Source organism: Octopus bimaculoides, chromosome 2 (genome assembly GCF_001194135.2).
Source record: "Octopus bimaculoides isolate UCB-OBI-ISO-001 chromosome 2, ASM119413v2, whole genome shotgun sequence".
NCBI lineage: Eukaryota > Metazoa > Mollusca > Cephalopoda > Octopoda > Octopodidae > Octopus > Octopus bimaculoides.
Window position 1 is genome coordinate 38,025,725 of NC_068982.1, and position 15,721 is coordinate 38,041,445.

The following is a 15,721-nucleotide window of genomic DNA, read 5'->3' on the forward strand; positions in this document are numbered from 1 at the left end:
TGGAGCCTGGTGTTGCCATCCGGTTTCACCAGTCCTCAATCAAATCGTCCAACCCATGCTAGCATGGAAAGTGGACGTTAAACGATGATGATGATGATGATGATGTATATATATATATATATATATATTTGTGTATGTGTTTGTGTCTATGTTTGTCCCCCCATCACCGCTCGACAACCTGTGTTGGTGTGTTTACGTCCCTGCAACTTAGTGGTTCAGTCAAAGAAACTGAAGAATAAGTACTAGGCTTAAAATTGATAAGTCCTGGGGTCGAATTGTTTGACTAAAATCCTTCAAGGCGCTGCTCCAGCATGTCCACTGTCAAATGACAGAAACTAGTAAAAGAATTAAAGAATAAATTAACTAAAATGATCATGATTTCACTCATCCATGTTCTCACCCTCCTTTCTTTTCCAACTGGGGTATCCATTGTATCTATTCCACTGGAAGATTGCTATCTCTGTCCCTCTAATCTCACATCAACTGGCATGAAGCCATCCTCCTCAGTACTATTCTGCCCCTCCCAGTTGAGGGATTTTTGCCTTGCAAATTACTTGATGACCCTGTCAGTGATGGTGCTATGTAAAAAGCATTGGTGTCGGTGCTACATAAAAAGCACTGCTAATGGTGCCATGTAAAAATCACCCAGTCCCCTCTGTAAAGTGGTTGACGTCAGGAAGGGCATCCAGCTGTAAGAAGTATGCCAAAACAGACAGTGGAGCTTGATGCAGTCCCATAGCCTGTAAATTGTCCTGCTAAATCGTCCAACCCATGCCGGCATGGAAGATGGACGTTAAATGATGGTGAATGATGAAACGAAATTAGAAAAAGAGTAATCAAATTGAGGTTTATATTTCTATGTGTGTATTCCTTTAACAATAAGTTTAAACATGGATTTATTGAGGTTGGCTCCAGCTACTACTAGGAAGTCAGAGATGTTTGCAAATCTTCCCATTTAGAGTTAGTTGCTTAAAAGCTACACACTAGCCTAAAAACCGCACAATAGGACAGCTTTTAAGCTAGTGCATACATACATACAAAAATATCCTGTTGTTGATGTTGAAATTCCAATAAGGCAGCCTTGGATCTTTCTTTATTTGCTAGAAATCTTGAAATAAAACTGAACAATGTCATACATACATACATATATGTTTGTATGTATATGTCTGTATATGAACATGTGTGTGTGAGTTTTCACCAGTATGTTTTAATATGATGAGATAATTAATGTGATTTTAAAAAATTAATTGCAGTTGCCTTTTGAATTGTGTCCTGACGAATATTACTTTGTGAGTAAAAAAGGAGTGAAATCTTTGAAAATTCAAGATGAGTAAGAAATTTACCCAATTTTGATGTTTTCTAAATACCTAAGTTGATTCACTTACTTCATAAGACCCATCACATCATCTGTACCAAAATAAGTATGTTATTTTAAAATCTGAAGAAAAAAACTTAAAAATATGTGTGTGTACACTTAGCCTTCATTCACAAGTAGGTATGACTTTCACTAATTGCCTTTTGGCATCTATGTAGTTGTGAGTAGACATAGATACTTTCTTGGCTCTCCTGCTCTGGATCCAACAGATCATCAAAGCTCTGACTGATGAAAGGAGAGCTGACTGCACCAGCAGTGATCTTGTACTCATTTTCAGCTGGCTGAAGGGAATAATATGAAAGGATACACTTGGTGTCCAGGAATCAAGCCCACGATCTTATGATCATAATCCCCAAACTCTAACTATTAGGCTACAAAAAACCCAGCTTGATCTATGAATAAATATTAGAAATAATTTCTGTCATTTTACTAAACTCCTCTAAGTTACTGAATATTTTGAAAATTAACTGGAAGTCATAAATAATCTGTTCTTGCTACAAATATGTATTGCTCCTGAGCACTGAATACAATAAGCTCATTATTATTTTTATGAACATTAGCTGTGCCCACATAGCTCAGTTGGTAGAATATCAGACTTTTTAAAGATTGTTTCTAAGAAGTAATCTAAGGGTCATGGGTTTGAGTCTCTTGTGGGCAACAGCAGTTTAAGGAGAAAGAATCATTTTTATGAACATGACAAGGAGTCATATAATTTTGAAGTTATTTCATGTAAAGTCTTTTGGAACAGAACATAATGAAGAATGATATTCTGTTTATATTTTAAATAGAACTTACAAAACACTGACTGAAGACCACACAAAGCATCTCACACAGTTTCCATCTCTGTAAGTATACCATTTCATCCAATTTATTATCATTTCATTCATCCAAATATGAAAAAATATTAATCTTCCACCTGCCATATAGCAAGTATCTAACAAAATGATGTTATTTGCATTAGAAGCCATTTCATACTTTGTTTATGTTGCTGGTGCATAGCTTCTGTTTCAAGTATTGAAATATCTGCAGTCATAACAGACCAGGCAACATAACGTTTTGTATTATTTTTTTTTCAACATTTCTCTGTAAAAACATAAAAGGTGGGAATTGATCACCCTATCAATTTTTTCTGAATATGATAGTTTCTTGTGAGCTTAGATTCTAATTTCAATTATCCTTTCACACATCTTATACAGCAAACATTTCTGAGAAAAGCATGGACGTCTCTTCTTCAAAAATGTGAATTCCTATGCTTATGTTACAAATGCATTAACTCATAGCTGTTCCACTAATTTAACCCTCTAGCATTCAAATAACTCTGTCAAATGTAATGCTTATTTATTCACATTGTTTTGAATTAATCATGCATTATTTCATGCCTTTGAGATTTTGATGATGTGATCATTTATTTTTAGAATGACATTGTAGGGTAGGTGTTCAAACTAGCCAAATCTGGCTGGCTCGAACAAAAAACAGGTATGGACATAAAATGGACTTAATGTGGCTGTTTTGAATGCTAAATGATTAAGTGTCTTTATCAGGGACATAATACAGAACCTATGGCAAGGCACAAATTACTGGAATGCCTGGAGTTTTATATATTCTTGAAGAGACATAATGTTTCAAATTTATGTTACCAAAATGTAAAATGAAATAAAATAAAATATTGATTTTAAGTTTTGGCACAAGGCAAGCGATTTCAGGGATGGGAGCTAAGTTGATTATATCGACTCAAGTGTTCAATTGGTTCTTACCTTATTGACTCCAAAAGGATGAAAGGCAAAGTTAACCTTGGCAGAATTTCAACTCAGAATGTGAAGATGGACAAAATGCCCAGCATGCTAACAATTCTGCCAGCTCACTGCCTGAAAATAAAATAAAATATTAAAATTATAAACAGATATTTTTGATACTTTTAGTAAGAGTAAAGGGATTGCATATGGTCTTCCTAAGCCCTCTAAGATTGGTGATGAATGTAGCTGATTTTCAGTTTTAACAGCTGTATGTCAATATCTGTTGGAATATTGAGGGCAAAAAGGAAATTCCAGTGGGATGACACTCTGGTAAAAAAGGATTGGGTATCAGGGTTTATGTGGGGACTATAGATAGGAGACAATGGACAGGAGAGTTATTGTAGACTTAGGTGGATATGGTTTGCAGCTAACTAACTCAGGGAAGCAGAGGCTGGCGTAATAGTTGTAGAAAGAGCAGAGTGAGGAGACAGCATGCCTGTGGATTAGAGTTTGGAGTGTGTTGATGAGTGAGTCATTGACTGGATTGATTTTTTTTTTTGATGTGGTTTAGGATGTGATAGAGATTCAATATGGCCTTCACTTAAGCTTTGTATTGAGTTAATGGTTGCTTGGGGCTGAAGTATTTTCTGGCTCTGAAGAGGAAGTTTAGTTTTTGAAGTGCAGTTTTTGATATGTTACATATGTAAGATTACCAGGAAATTATCCATGACTGTAAAACACTTGAGAGGGTGAGTTAAATGATCGATTGATATGTGAAGTGATTGTGCCTAAATGCCGTTGAAAGAGACAAAAATATCATAAACAGCTTAAGACATTCACAAATATATTATCTTTTCTGTGAACTAGAATATGCTGAAGCTATTGGTATTTGTAATTATTTCATTGTAGAAAGCCTAACAGCCGTTTTGAGGTGATAAAGCTGAGAAATGCTATGCATAATATGCTAAATAAAGCTGGAATGAATGAAGATTCCAAGAGTGAAGATGGTCTTACACAGGTAAAAAAATCACTAATGAAAATTCTGATGCAATGATCAACTACATGATAGCTCTACTCCTCTTCAGAATTGGTGAATCCTTCTATCACATGGACCACTGATGTGTACAGATGAAAGTTCAAGCTCTCCTTCTCTAATTAAATCTTCAATAAATTTTTTCATTTTATCTAGTTTCAGCTCATGAGCTGTGGCCATGCTGGGGCAAATAATATAAATCATTAACTAATAATATTATTAAATTTTAACTCACTTGAGGTATCAACCACCATGATGCTCAAAAATTGATGGAAGAAATATCCAAAGAACTTCATTTGATAAAAAGTAAGATTTAAGTGCATGTGGTACAAACAAGAAGTATTTTAATAGGAAGGTCTCTCTAAAAATGAGGCTGAACTTTGTTTCTTGCATGCGAGAGTGCTTAGTTCCTGTTTTCTGTCCCAAACAATAACACTTTTTGAAATGCAGTTATGTGCAGTTCAGGTCTGGGCAAGAAGTAATTAGAGTCATTAGTTGCTGACAACACAATCTAAATGGCTGTTAGTCTTATTCATGATACAACCAGGATTTTTCTTGTTTAATTTTATTTTTAATATACAATGACATACGAGTGAATGCATAAGTGATTATGTTGTAAGAAGAACAAATACTGAAAGAATGGTGACAATTGGTGGTATTAAATGTGGTTAAACTACAAACATGTAAAACATACATTGGAATGAAAATAGTCGAATCTTTATTCACTGAGTAAAGACTAAAGATGTATGATAGAGATAATCTGAGAGAGGTGATTGATCAATACAATGTATATAATTCTAGTGCAGAATAACCATTTTAAATTGATTGTATGATATTTTGTTTTCTTCTAGATGCACAATCTTCTGGAGCTGGTGAGGAAAGAGCAAGACATCTACAATGTTGTATTCCATGAAATAATCCGCCAGGTTGACATTTTCTCATTCCTATATAAAGTCATTTTATATTATACATCATTTACTGTGTATGTGTATGTGTGCATATTCTTGTCTTTGGTGAAGATTTTACAAATGATATCAAGAAGGTAAGACCATGGGCTTACCTTCTTGATATCATTCATAATTTTCATTACTGTTTTGTAAGTTGAGCAACATTTTACACAATTGTAAGCTAGTCTCTTGTCAGAATGGTTGGATTAAGTGAAAACTAACAACTGTTAGTATCTAGAAACTGGAACCATTCTGATTGCTATGCCATTTTGCTGACAACATAGAATACAGCCTCAGATTTGCTCTACAACAAATTCTTGTGGTGGTCTTCATAGCTGAGTAATATACACCATAGTTTAGGAAAATAAGATTACCTGAAGGTTATGAGTTCAGTCTCCACTAAAGGTGGAACTTCAACAACAGCAGGACACCCATGAATCATGACCTTGGTGGATCTGGCTCTCCTAGAATGTCAGGAACTAATAAGCTGAAATACTTGCTTGATGGCAGTCTAAAAATTTCTGCTGCTGTCCACTCACTCCATAGTGACTTTGAATTTACTATTTTTTAAACATATTCTGAAATATTTAATTCTATTCTGTATTTGATATAAAATGAATTATTAATGATTGTCAAACTAGCACCAATATGTAAATTAGTTTGCTTTCTTGTAAGTTAAGTAGCATATTTTACTTAACTAAGCTATATTAATTATATATGCCATTTCTTAAGTATATATGTTTATTTTAATTATCATTATTTTCCTGATAATTAATACATAGAAAGCAATTTACCAGTATCTTTATATGCGAGTGAGTTTAATATTGTCAAAAATATTGCATAGCCTTATTGGATAAGAGCTCTTGGGAGTGATAAAAACTACTGTAAAAACCCATGTAATTTATGCATTTTTTTCGTAAAAATAAAAATAAACTTTAGGGGCGTTAAACTCCTCTGTTACAGTTTGGTGAATTATAATTATGAGAAACCAGAAACTGAACTTTGGCAATTGTGTGTGCACACTAAATTCCTTATTGATCTGCACTCAATGCCAACCTTACTGAACTCATATGTGTAACCATCCATCCATCCATTGACCTTGCACCATCTGTGTTTTGCATCTATGTTTGTCCCCCATCAGCACTTGACACCCAGTGTTGGTGTGTTTACATCCCTGTAACTTAGTGGTCCAGCAAAAGAGACCAATAGAATAAGTACCAGGCTTTACAAAAAATAAGTACTGGGGTTGATTTGTTTGACCAAAATTCTTCAAGTCAGTGCCCCAGCATGGCTATAGTCTAATAACTAAAACAAATACAAGCTAAAAGATCCATCCATCCATCCATCCATCTACCCATACATGCATGCATGCATACATACATACATACATACATACATACATACATACATACATACATACATACATACATACATGCATACATGCATAACTAATGAGCTTTTGAACAATTCCATCTAACAAATTCCACTCACAAAGCATTGGTCGACTTGGGGCAAGGGTAGAAAAAACTCATCCAAGGTACCACACTGTGAGATATAGCCATCAACCACATGGTTGTAAAGGAAACTTGTTAAACACACAGCTAAGTCTATGTTTATATAATTTAAAGTAATGGCCGTATTGTTACTGCTATAGACATGCATTTCTAGAATTGAAGGCATGAAAGAGAAAAACAATCCTTTTGATGTGATTAATTTTCTAGGTGAGTGTGGACTGTATTGAACGTGGAGATCTGCTGGCTGAAATACGGCAACGCTACTTGGACCTTCTGAACCGAGTTCCTGAACAGATCAAAAGGTAATGTGAGATCTTATTTGAAATCACTTAAGAAAATAGCAGCTGCATTGTGATCACTGTAGGATAGAAAGAATCTCTTTGTTGAGCCTAGTCTATAACTTTAAGTTCCAAATTATATTGATTTTATTTCACCCAAGGGTAAAAGCAATGTATATTGGATGGTTTGAGTGAGTACACGATCCATTAGTGATTTTGCCAGATTATGTAATCAATACTATATTTATAGTGAGACTACTGCAAGAAAATTTATTGGCTACAAACAAAGTTCTCCTCCTTACACTCTAGATATAGAATACCAATGAAAGAAATTTAATTTCTATATTCAATGACAATATTTATAGCAATAGATAACTGCATTGTTTTCTAGTTATTTGTTATAACCCTAGTGAAATTTCACATGACACTGGCCTGGTTGTGCAGTAAAGAAGTTAGTTTCCCAACTATGTGGATTCTGGTCAGTCCCACTACTGTGTGGTATCTTCGGCAAAGGTATTTTACTATAGCCTCAGACCAATCAAGGCCTTGTGAGTAGTATGATAGATGGAAACTGAAAGAACCAATGTGTGTGTGTGTGTGTGTGTGTGTGTGCGTATCATCAATCATATATCTGCTTTGAGGTAGCACATGTGATGCCCCATATATAAAGGGTCCCCATACGATATCAAGTGGAGGATCTTAGACTGGCTGGGACCCTACATTAACAGAAGCAAACACTGCAAGCTTTGTATCGCTGAGTGAGGAAGGATACTCAAAGACTCCCAGGAACCTGGATCATTGAATACGTGCTAGGAAATTTACAGTCTTGCATCCATTTCAAACACTACCTACTGCAAGCATGGGATTCCCCATTCTCTGATTAGATCCAGAATGGTTCTTACAATCTAAAAGCAGACCAAGGTAAAAATCTCCTGTTCCCCATCTTTGGGCCCACAGGAACTAGTCTAAGTGAGGTAACTGGTCCTCACTGATTCCAGACTATTTATTCATTGGTGACTTACTGACCAAATGACCGTAACAAATTCCTGTCTCTCAGATTTACATCTGTCTTTGGCTTTAGAGTCTGATGTATCCTTTGTGGATACGAATCCATTGGTCACTCTATGACTGGACATAGACTTAACTACTAAAGTATATATAGATATATATATCTTTTATCTTTTACCCTTTACTTGTTTCAGTCATTGGACTGTGGCCATCCTGGGGCACCTCCTTGAAGGATTCCAACAAGGATTTCCAACAAATCGACCCCAGTACTTATATTTTCTATTTAATACCTATTTGATTGGTCCCTTTTGATGAACTGCTAGGTTATGGGGACATAAACAAACCAACATTGATTGTTGAACAGTGTTGGAAGACAAAAACATACAGACACACACATATTCATATATATATATATATATATATATATATATATATATATATATATATATATATATATATATATATATATCATCATCATCATCATCGTTTAATGTCCACTTTCCATGCTGGCATGGGTTGGATGGCTTGCCTGAAGACTGGCAAGCCAGGAGGCTGAATCAGGTTCCAATCTGTTCTGGCAAGGTTTCTACAGCTGGATGCCCTTCCTAACATCAACCACTCTGAGAGTGTAGCAGGTGCTGTTTACGTGCCACCGGCACAAGTGCCAGTCAGGCAGCACTGGCATCAACCACGCTCAAATCGTACTTTTTACTTGCCACTGGTACTGGTATCAGCCATGCTTGAATAGTGCTTTTTACGTGCCAGTCAGTCGGCACTGGCATTGACCACGACAACAATTTCACTTGACTCAAAAGATCTTCTCAAGCACAGCATATAGTCTGATGATTGAAGTACTTTTAAACAGGCCGGTTATGCAATGCTGGCATCGGCCATGGCTATGATCTTACTTGGCTTGCCAGGTTTTCTCAAGCACAGCATATCTCCAAAGGTCTCTGTCACTTGTCATTGCTTCTGTGAGGCCCAATGTTCGAAGTTCGTGCTTCACCACCTCATCCCAGGTCTTCCTGAGTCTACCTCTTCTACAAGTTCCCTCCACTGTTAGGGTGTGACACTTCTTCACACAGCTGTCCTCATCCATACGCAACACAAGACAATACCAGCACAGTTGTCTCTCTTACACACCACATCTGATGCTTTATGTCCAACTTTTCTCTCAGGCTGCTTACACTCTGTTGTGTATTCTGTGTATTCACATGGGCATTACACATCCAGTGGAGTATACTAACTTCATTTCTTTCAAGTCTACACATATCCTCAGCAGCACAGCCTATGTTTCACTGCTGTGTAGCATGGCTGTTCACACACATGCATCATACAGTCTACCTTTCACTCTGAGCAAGAAGCCCTTTGTAACCAGCAGAGGTAGGAGCTCTTTAAACTTTGCTCAGGCTATTCTTATTCTAGCAGCTATGGTCTCAGAGCATCCCCCTCCACTATTGGCTTAGTCACCTAGGTAATGGAAGCTATCAACTACTTCTAGTTTTTCCCCCTGGCATGTGATGGAATCTGTTTTCTGTATATCGTCAGTGTTTATTGCCCCCATGCATGTCACACACAAAGACTGTCTTCCCAGTTAACCTTCCTTTGATATTGCTGCACCTCTTGTTTGTCAAAACCTGGTACATACATATATATATACATATATTAGTAAAAAGTAAGGGATTACCCCATATATATGTGATGGGCTTCTTTCAGTTTCCTTCTATCAAATCCACTCATAAAGCTTTGATTAGCTTGGAGATATATTAGAAGATACTTGCCAAACCATGTGATTGGGGAGCAAGCTTCTTACTACACAATCGTCTCTGTGTGTAAATATATATATATACATACATGGTTGGGATTAGGAAGTGCATCCAGCCATAAAACCATGCCAAAACAGTTCTCGCTGAGGTTATAGTTTTACCATTGGATGCCATCTGTAGAAATTATGTTTTAATTTTTCATGTTTATACATATATTTTCTCACATACACATACATGTATGTAAACATATTAGTTCATATATTTTTGTGTTTGATGCTAGAAACTTTAGTTTATAAAGCAAAAATGCAATTTTTAATGCAGCTTATATGAAGAAGTGCTTTCACAACGAGCCCTTGACCGAAGGTTAACAGATGAACTAATTAGATTTAAGAGGGCTTTGATCCAACTCTCTGAGTAAGTAAGAATGTTTTTTTAATCCTTTCATTCACCAAAAATAGTTCTCATAATTTTCTTAATCTTTAAATGTGAGCAGTTAAGTTTATCAGGCATTGTCTTATGAGTCACAGGCTGTATGTGTAAATGTTGGTTTTAGTCTATAACCTAGGATTATTTTTGTAAACACATTTTAACAGTTCAATACTTGATGTTGTAAATATGCAAAGAACTTGTTATTTTGGCATACCTTTATGTAATCACAAATGACTGTTATTATTGTATATCATTGTAAAAGAGATGGCTGAGAAAATAGTGGGTATGAAACATTTTGGTACAGCCATTGTGGCATTGTCTATTTGGCATTACCGATCTGATGCTGGCTTATTTGACATCAGATGTTTTAATGATCCCCTCATTCTCTCTCTTTTTTCTCTCACTCACTGTCTTTATGAGTTTATGTCTGCATGCACACGCATATGTGTGTGTTGTGTTTGCCTCTAGTGACAAAATATACTGTTGCCAAAACAGGCAGAATATCCAGTCAGCCATTATAAATCATCAGTTTCCAAACAGCTGCAGCCTGTCACCTCATTCTGGGAAAATAGAGTATTCTATTATAAATGCATAATAGCATTTTCTCTTGATCTCAGTTCTGTATCAAAATTTTACTGTTTGGCTTCACTTTTAATTTCTCCAGAAGTCAATGAAATAAATGTCAGAAATATGATGTTCACAAATATGATGAGGTCAATTTCTTCACTGTGAAAGTTATACTTGTGGCTATACTCATTGTAAAGTCAGTTGTAGTTTTTAAATAGTTAACTAAATCATTATCCATCTAAAACTATGAACAACAATGAATATTTAATTAACACTTTAGCTCCAAATTAGATTAAACTGGCATGCAAATGAAATAAATTCATAATTACTATGAATTTTTGTATAATATTTATTTAAAAAAAAAACAATTTACAAGAATATAAATGGAAATTGTTCAAGATGTCTCAATAGTGCTTCTTTGGAAAATTATTCAAATGTTCAATATACATTGATAAAGTACACAACATTGCAACTATAAACAATTATCTGAATTGATGGAGGAAATAAGATATTATAATTCAATTAACTTGTGGTTGTTCAGGATGACCAATTTTGTTGGGTTGGTCATGACAATTCGGTAAAAAGTAAGAAGAGATAGAAGTAAGATACTCTGTCTCTTACTGAAATACCCAATGATAAATGTTTTGCATTTCCATGTCTTTAAAATTTCCAACAGTTGTATTTTATATATGTACAATGAATTTATTGTGCATACATGTTATTGTGAATGTGAAATATTTGTTTGAATATCAACAATATTATACAGAAAAATAAGGCAAGTCTTAACATTTGTAATTTAGTAGCTTACCCCATACAATGTCAAATTTTTGTAAGTAGTGATTTTGGAAATGTTTTAATCCATATTACTTTTGGAAGTTCTGCCTGTCTGTCTGTCTCTCTCTCTAAAACATACATGTTATTGTATATGTAATATTTAAAGGCTTACACTGCGTAAGACAGAAATAATGTTTTAATACTAATAAGTGATAATTGCACATTGCTATTATAAACAGAATAAGACAGGTAATTATATCGAAAAATATTTGCATGCATACAGATATGTATATCATCATTATAACCCTAGGTTGTTTAACTTTTGCTGAATATGATATACAGAGTGTGTTATGCAAAACAAATAGAGAAAAGTGAGAATACATTTCATGGAACTGACAGAGTTCTGTGTAATACCTGAGGTGATTCTGTTTTGAAATTGTAAATCTCCAGCTTTTTATAACCTTGAGCAAAGCTCCTAGAACTTTTGGAAATACATTTTGGCAAGAATCTATATTTATTTTCTTTTAAGTCTACTGCCTTTCCTTGTTACACATCAACTGATATTGATTGGATGGAAAACACTTATGTACATGTTCATGTCTTTTATGGCAATATGGTAAAGTTTATACAACTGGTCATGCCTTTTATGAAAATATGATTAGGCTGTGGTTCTAAACTGAGAAGCTGAGCAGATTGGTTCATAATTAGGCAGAGATCTGCTACAAACTAATGATTGCCAAATATAACTAAGTATTGAAATATAAACTGGTGGAGTGAATGATATTAAATTTATGGCTGTGAAACCATTAAGATTTATCTAATGCTGTCTGAATATTTATACTCAGTCTTCTGATTCTATAAACCAGTTTTATTTATTGTTATGAAGTTTCAATAGTGTTCATTTTATATACTAATTATTTCAGAGAACTGGCATGTGTAAAAGCCCAGGACATTAAACTTACTGAAGAAATCAACACAACCAGGAAAGCAGTAAGAAAATATTTTTGAAAAATTATTTTTGTATAATTAAATTTATTTTTCAAGAAAGCAAGTTTCTTTCTTTCAAGTCTAGTATTTTGTACATTTCTTATGCTTCTGATAAATTCAATCAAATAATTTAGATTATGTCTTATAATGAATTTTTGTCTTCAGACTGAATTTATGAATTACATGTAAGAGAAGGATAAGTTGTCATACCATATTCAGTTGAAAGAGTTTATTTAACAAGTTCTCAAGTAAGAACTATTTTCTTTTGTTGAGAAGATTTGGATATTTTACAAAATATAGTTTTTGGAGAATATGTTGTTGCAACTGTATTACAAGATGACAAACTCCAGCAATGTTGATGTAAATGGAGCAAAGAAGTTTGTGTACATTGGAGTTACTCATGATAAAGATATTTTTATACATTCCACTGGTCTGTCTAGAACAATTTTAAATAGTAAGGTTTTATTGTTTACTGCAGTTTCAGATTAGGAACTTTATCATAAACTGAATAGTTGACATTGCAGCTTCAAACTGAAAATGAAATTATTGTTTTCAGTCTGATCTATTGCTTACTTATTAACAATTGCTATTAAAATCATTCTAATCTATTTAAGATGTTTTAATACTTTGCATACTTCTTCAATATTACCACATATAGGTTTTGATATCAGCTATAAAAACAATGTATAAAAAACATCATTATTCTGTTTCTGAGATTATAAACTAGAGAACTTGTTAAATGCTGAATGTGATCATAGTCTTTAAATTATTACATTGTATCAAAATATTATTTTTTTATGAAGCCTTTAGCTATGTAATAAAATTTCATTGTTATTACAGTAATGATATTAGATAATCTACCATAAAATAGAATTGATATTTTCTGCAAGTCACATTGTCTCAGTAAACTTAACCTATCACAACAAAAATACTTTCAAACACGACATTCCTCAACAAAACATAGATTGTTATATTTAAAACTGCTTTCTGCAGTGAAGGGCAATTCAATTTTGAGTGGATATATCTGGTTTCCATATTAAAAAGATTAATGACATAATCACAGAAAGAAGGGCAATGTCTGTAATCTTCTTTTAGGGTCTCTGAGACTGAGGTGAAGTCAGGAAGAAATTATTCTCAGTCCCAAGACCTTTCCCAAATACTTGCAACAGAACATATTCTGCTAAAAGCACCACTCACAAACCAAATAGTGGTGTCAAACTGGATGAACACATTAAGTTTACCATCCATGAACATGAATGATCCCTCTATGGGCTTCCATGCAGTTTCTATTTACCAAATTTTGCTCCCAAGACAATGGTTAACCCAAAGCTATGATAAAACATGTTTGTTCAAAGTTCCACATAGTGGAATTGAACCCAAAGCTATGTAATTATGAAATGAATTTATTTTACCACATGGCAATGTGACAAAAACTGTGTTATATTATCAGCGATAACTAGCCTAGATCTCACTGTCAGAATGTACCATTCCAGCACATAAGGATCAACAAAATTATTTAGGGTGACTATTTTGTTGTTTTTGTTATTATTTAATAATGAAAAGTTTTATTTACCACATAAAAATTTGGCATTAAGAATATTACCAGAACTAGGAATTTGAATATTATGTACATAGTAGTAGTATAGGCATGCTACAAATGTGTGTGAGTGTACCTGAAAAACAGAGGGGAGAATGGGGAGAATGTGTGTGTGTGTTTTGTATATATATATATATATATATATATATGTATATTTTTTTCTTTCCATTCCTCTCTTTCTGTCTTTTACTTAGAAATGTGTGTGTGTATGTATGTATATATGTATGTATGTATCTATCTATCTATCTATATGGAGAGAAAGCTTGAGTGACTGAGAGAGAGAGAGAGCCTTCAAAAATATTGTTGGTCAAACACTCCCAAAACCACTTAGAAAAATTTGACATTGTACGAGATATGAACCAGATAAAGTCTCAAACTACTAAATTACAAATGTTAGGACTTTCCTTATTTTTTGGTATAATATTATTGATGTTTAATTTCTTTTACTGAATTTGTTATTTGCTGGGAATTAACATTGTATTTTCTTCAGTTAAAAACTGCTCTGAGTGAATCAGCCAAAAATGCCAACATGCTAAAGGAGTACCAAGAATTATATGATCTTCAGCGTCACCGTTTGGAAAAGCAGGTGAACAATACTACTCAAGAGCGAGACCTGTGGTGCAAGACAACTTATAATTTAGCCATCAAAGTGAGTTCTTCACAATTGCTTGTTTATTATCTTTTTCATCCTTTGGTGGATGGTAGTGAGTTGGCATACCACTGTAAGCATAGTGGTATTCCTGGAAAAGGTACTTTTGTTATGAAGTGCAGGTAAGATGTTTGCTTTTCAACCACTTGGTTCTGAGTTCAGTTCCACTGTGTGGTGCCTTGGGCAAGTAGTGTCTTCTCTGTTACAGTGAGGATCATGACAACTCCTGTGAAAATGGATTAGCTGAACTCATATAAGTAGCAGCATGTTTGACTGAGAGTGGGAAATGAGAAATTGCAATAAGTCGAAAAGTGTTGTTTGTGAGTTCGTGGAGCCACAGGAAATTATATAGTTTATTGAGAGTTGTTTTGAATTGGCTACAGTTGTTGGCATAGTATTTACTTGGATTCTTACAAAACTAGAACTGGAGGACAAGAATTTAACCCTGCAGACAGTAGCAGAGGAATAACAAAGAATTATCAACTTGTGACAGAACATAAAGAAAATAGAAGAAAAAAAAATTCTCTCAAGCACAGACATGACAACTAGGAATAAATAAAGAAAAAAGAATATTATGACCAAGTCCATGCTATGGGTGTGGAGGTCTGTATTTTAAGAAAGACTGTCCATTTAAAACTTGGAAATGTTTCAGTTGTCAAAAATTAGGATATAAAAGCTACTGTGTCTGTTTTGACAGCTGGATGCCCTTCCTAACACCAACCACTGCAGAGTGGACTCAGTGTTTTTAATGTGGCACTGCACTGTAGAAGAAAATTGGGAAACCTACATTAAAGAAAACTCGGAGTGGTTGGCGTTAGGAAGGACATCCAGCTGTAGAAACTCTGCCAAATCAAATTGGAGCCTGGTGTAGCCATCTGGTTCACCAGTCCTCAGTCAAATCGTCCAACCCATGCTAGCATGGAAAGCGGACGTTAAACGATGATGATGATGATGATAATGATGTATATATATATATATGCTAATTTTAATTTAAAAAAATAGGAATTTACAATTTTTACCTGTAAATTTGGATTTTTATCCCTAATATTATTATCATTATTATT

At 34.3% G+C, this 15,721-nt stretch overlaps 1 protein-coding gene across 2 annotated transcripts in view; it reads left to right on the forward strand.

Annotated features, from left to right (window-relative positions):
• LOC106873453 (axonemal dynein light chain domain-containing protein 1) overlaps positions 1-15,721 on the forward strand; it is a 102,241-nt gene that overhangs the window by 8,383 nt on the left and 78,137 nt on the right. For both annotated transcript variants that reach the window (XM_014920813.2, XM_014920812.2), the window contains exons 6-13: positions 1,254-1,330; positions 2,164-2,220; positions 4,018-4,126; positions 4,993-5,067; positions 6,810-6,904; positions 9,976-10,068; positions 12,348-12,414; positions 14,499-14,657. In XM_014920813.2, the coding sequence (XP_014776299.1) occupies positions 1,254-1,330; positions 2,164-2,220; positions 4,018-4,126; positions 4,993-5,067; positions 6,810-6,904; positions 9,976-10,068; positions 12,348-12,414; positions 14,499-14,657 (732 nt within the window). The remainder of the gene's footprint in view (positions 1-1,253; positions 1,331-2,163; positions 2,221-4,017; positions 4,127-4,992; positions 5,068-6,809; positions 6,905-9,975; positions 10,069-12,347; positions 12,415-14,498; positions 14,658-15,721) is intronic.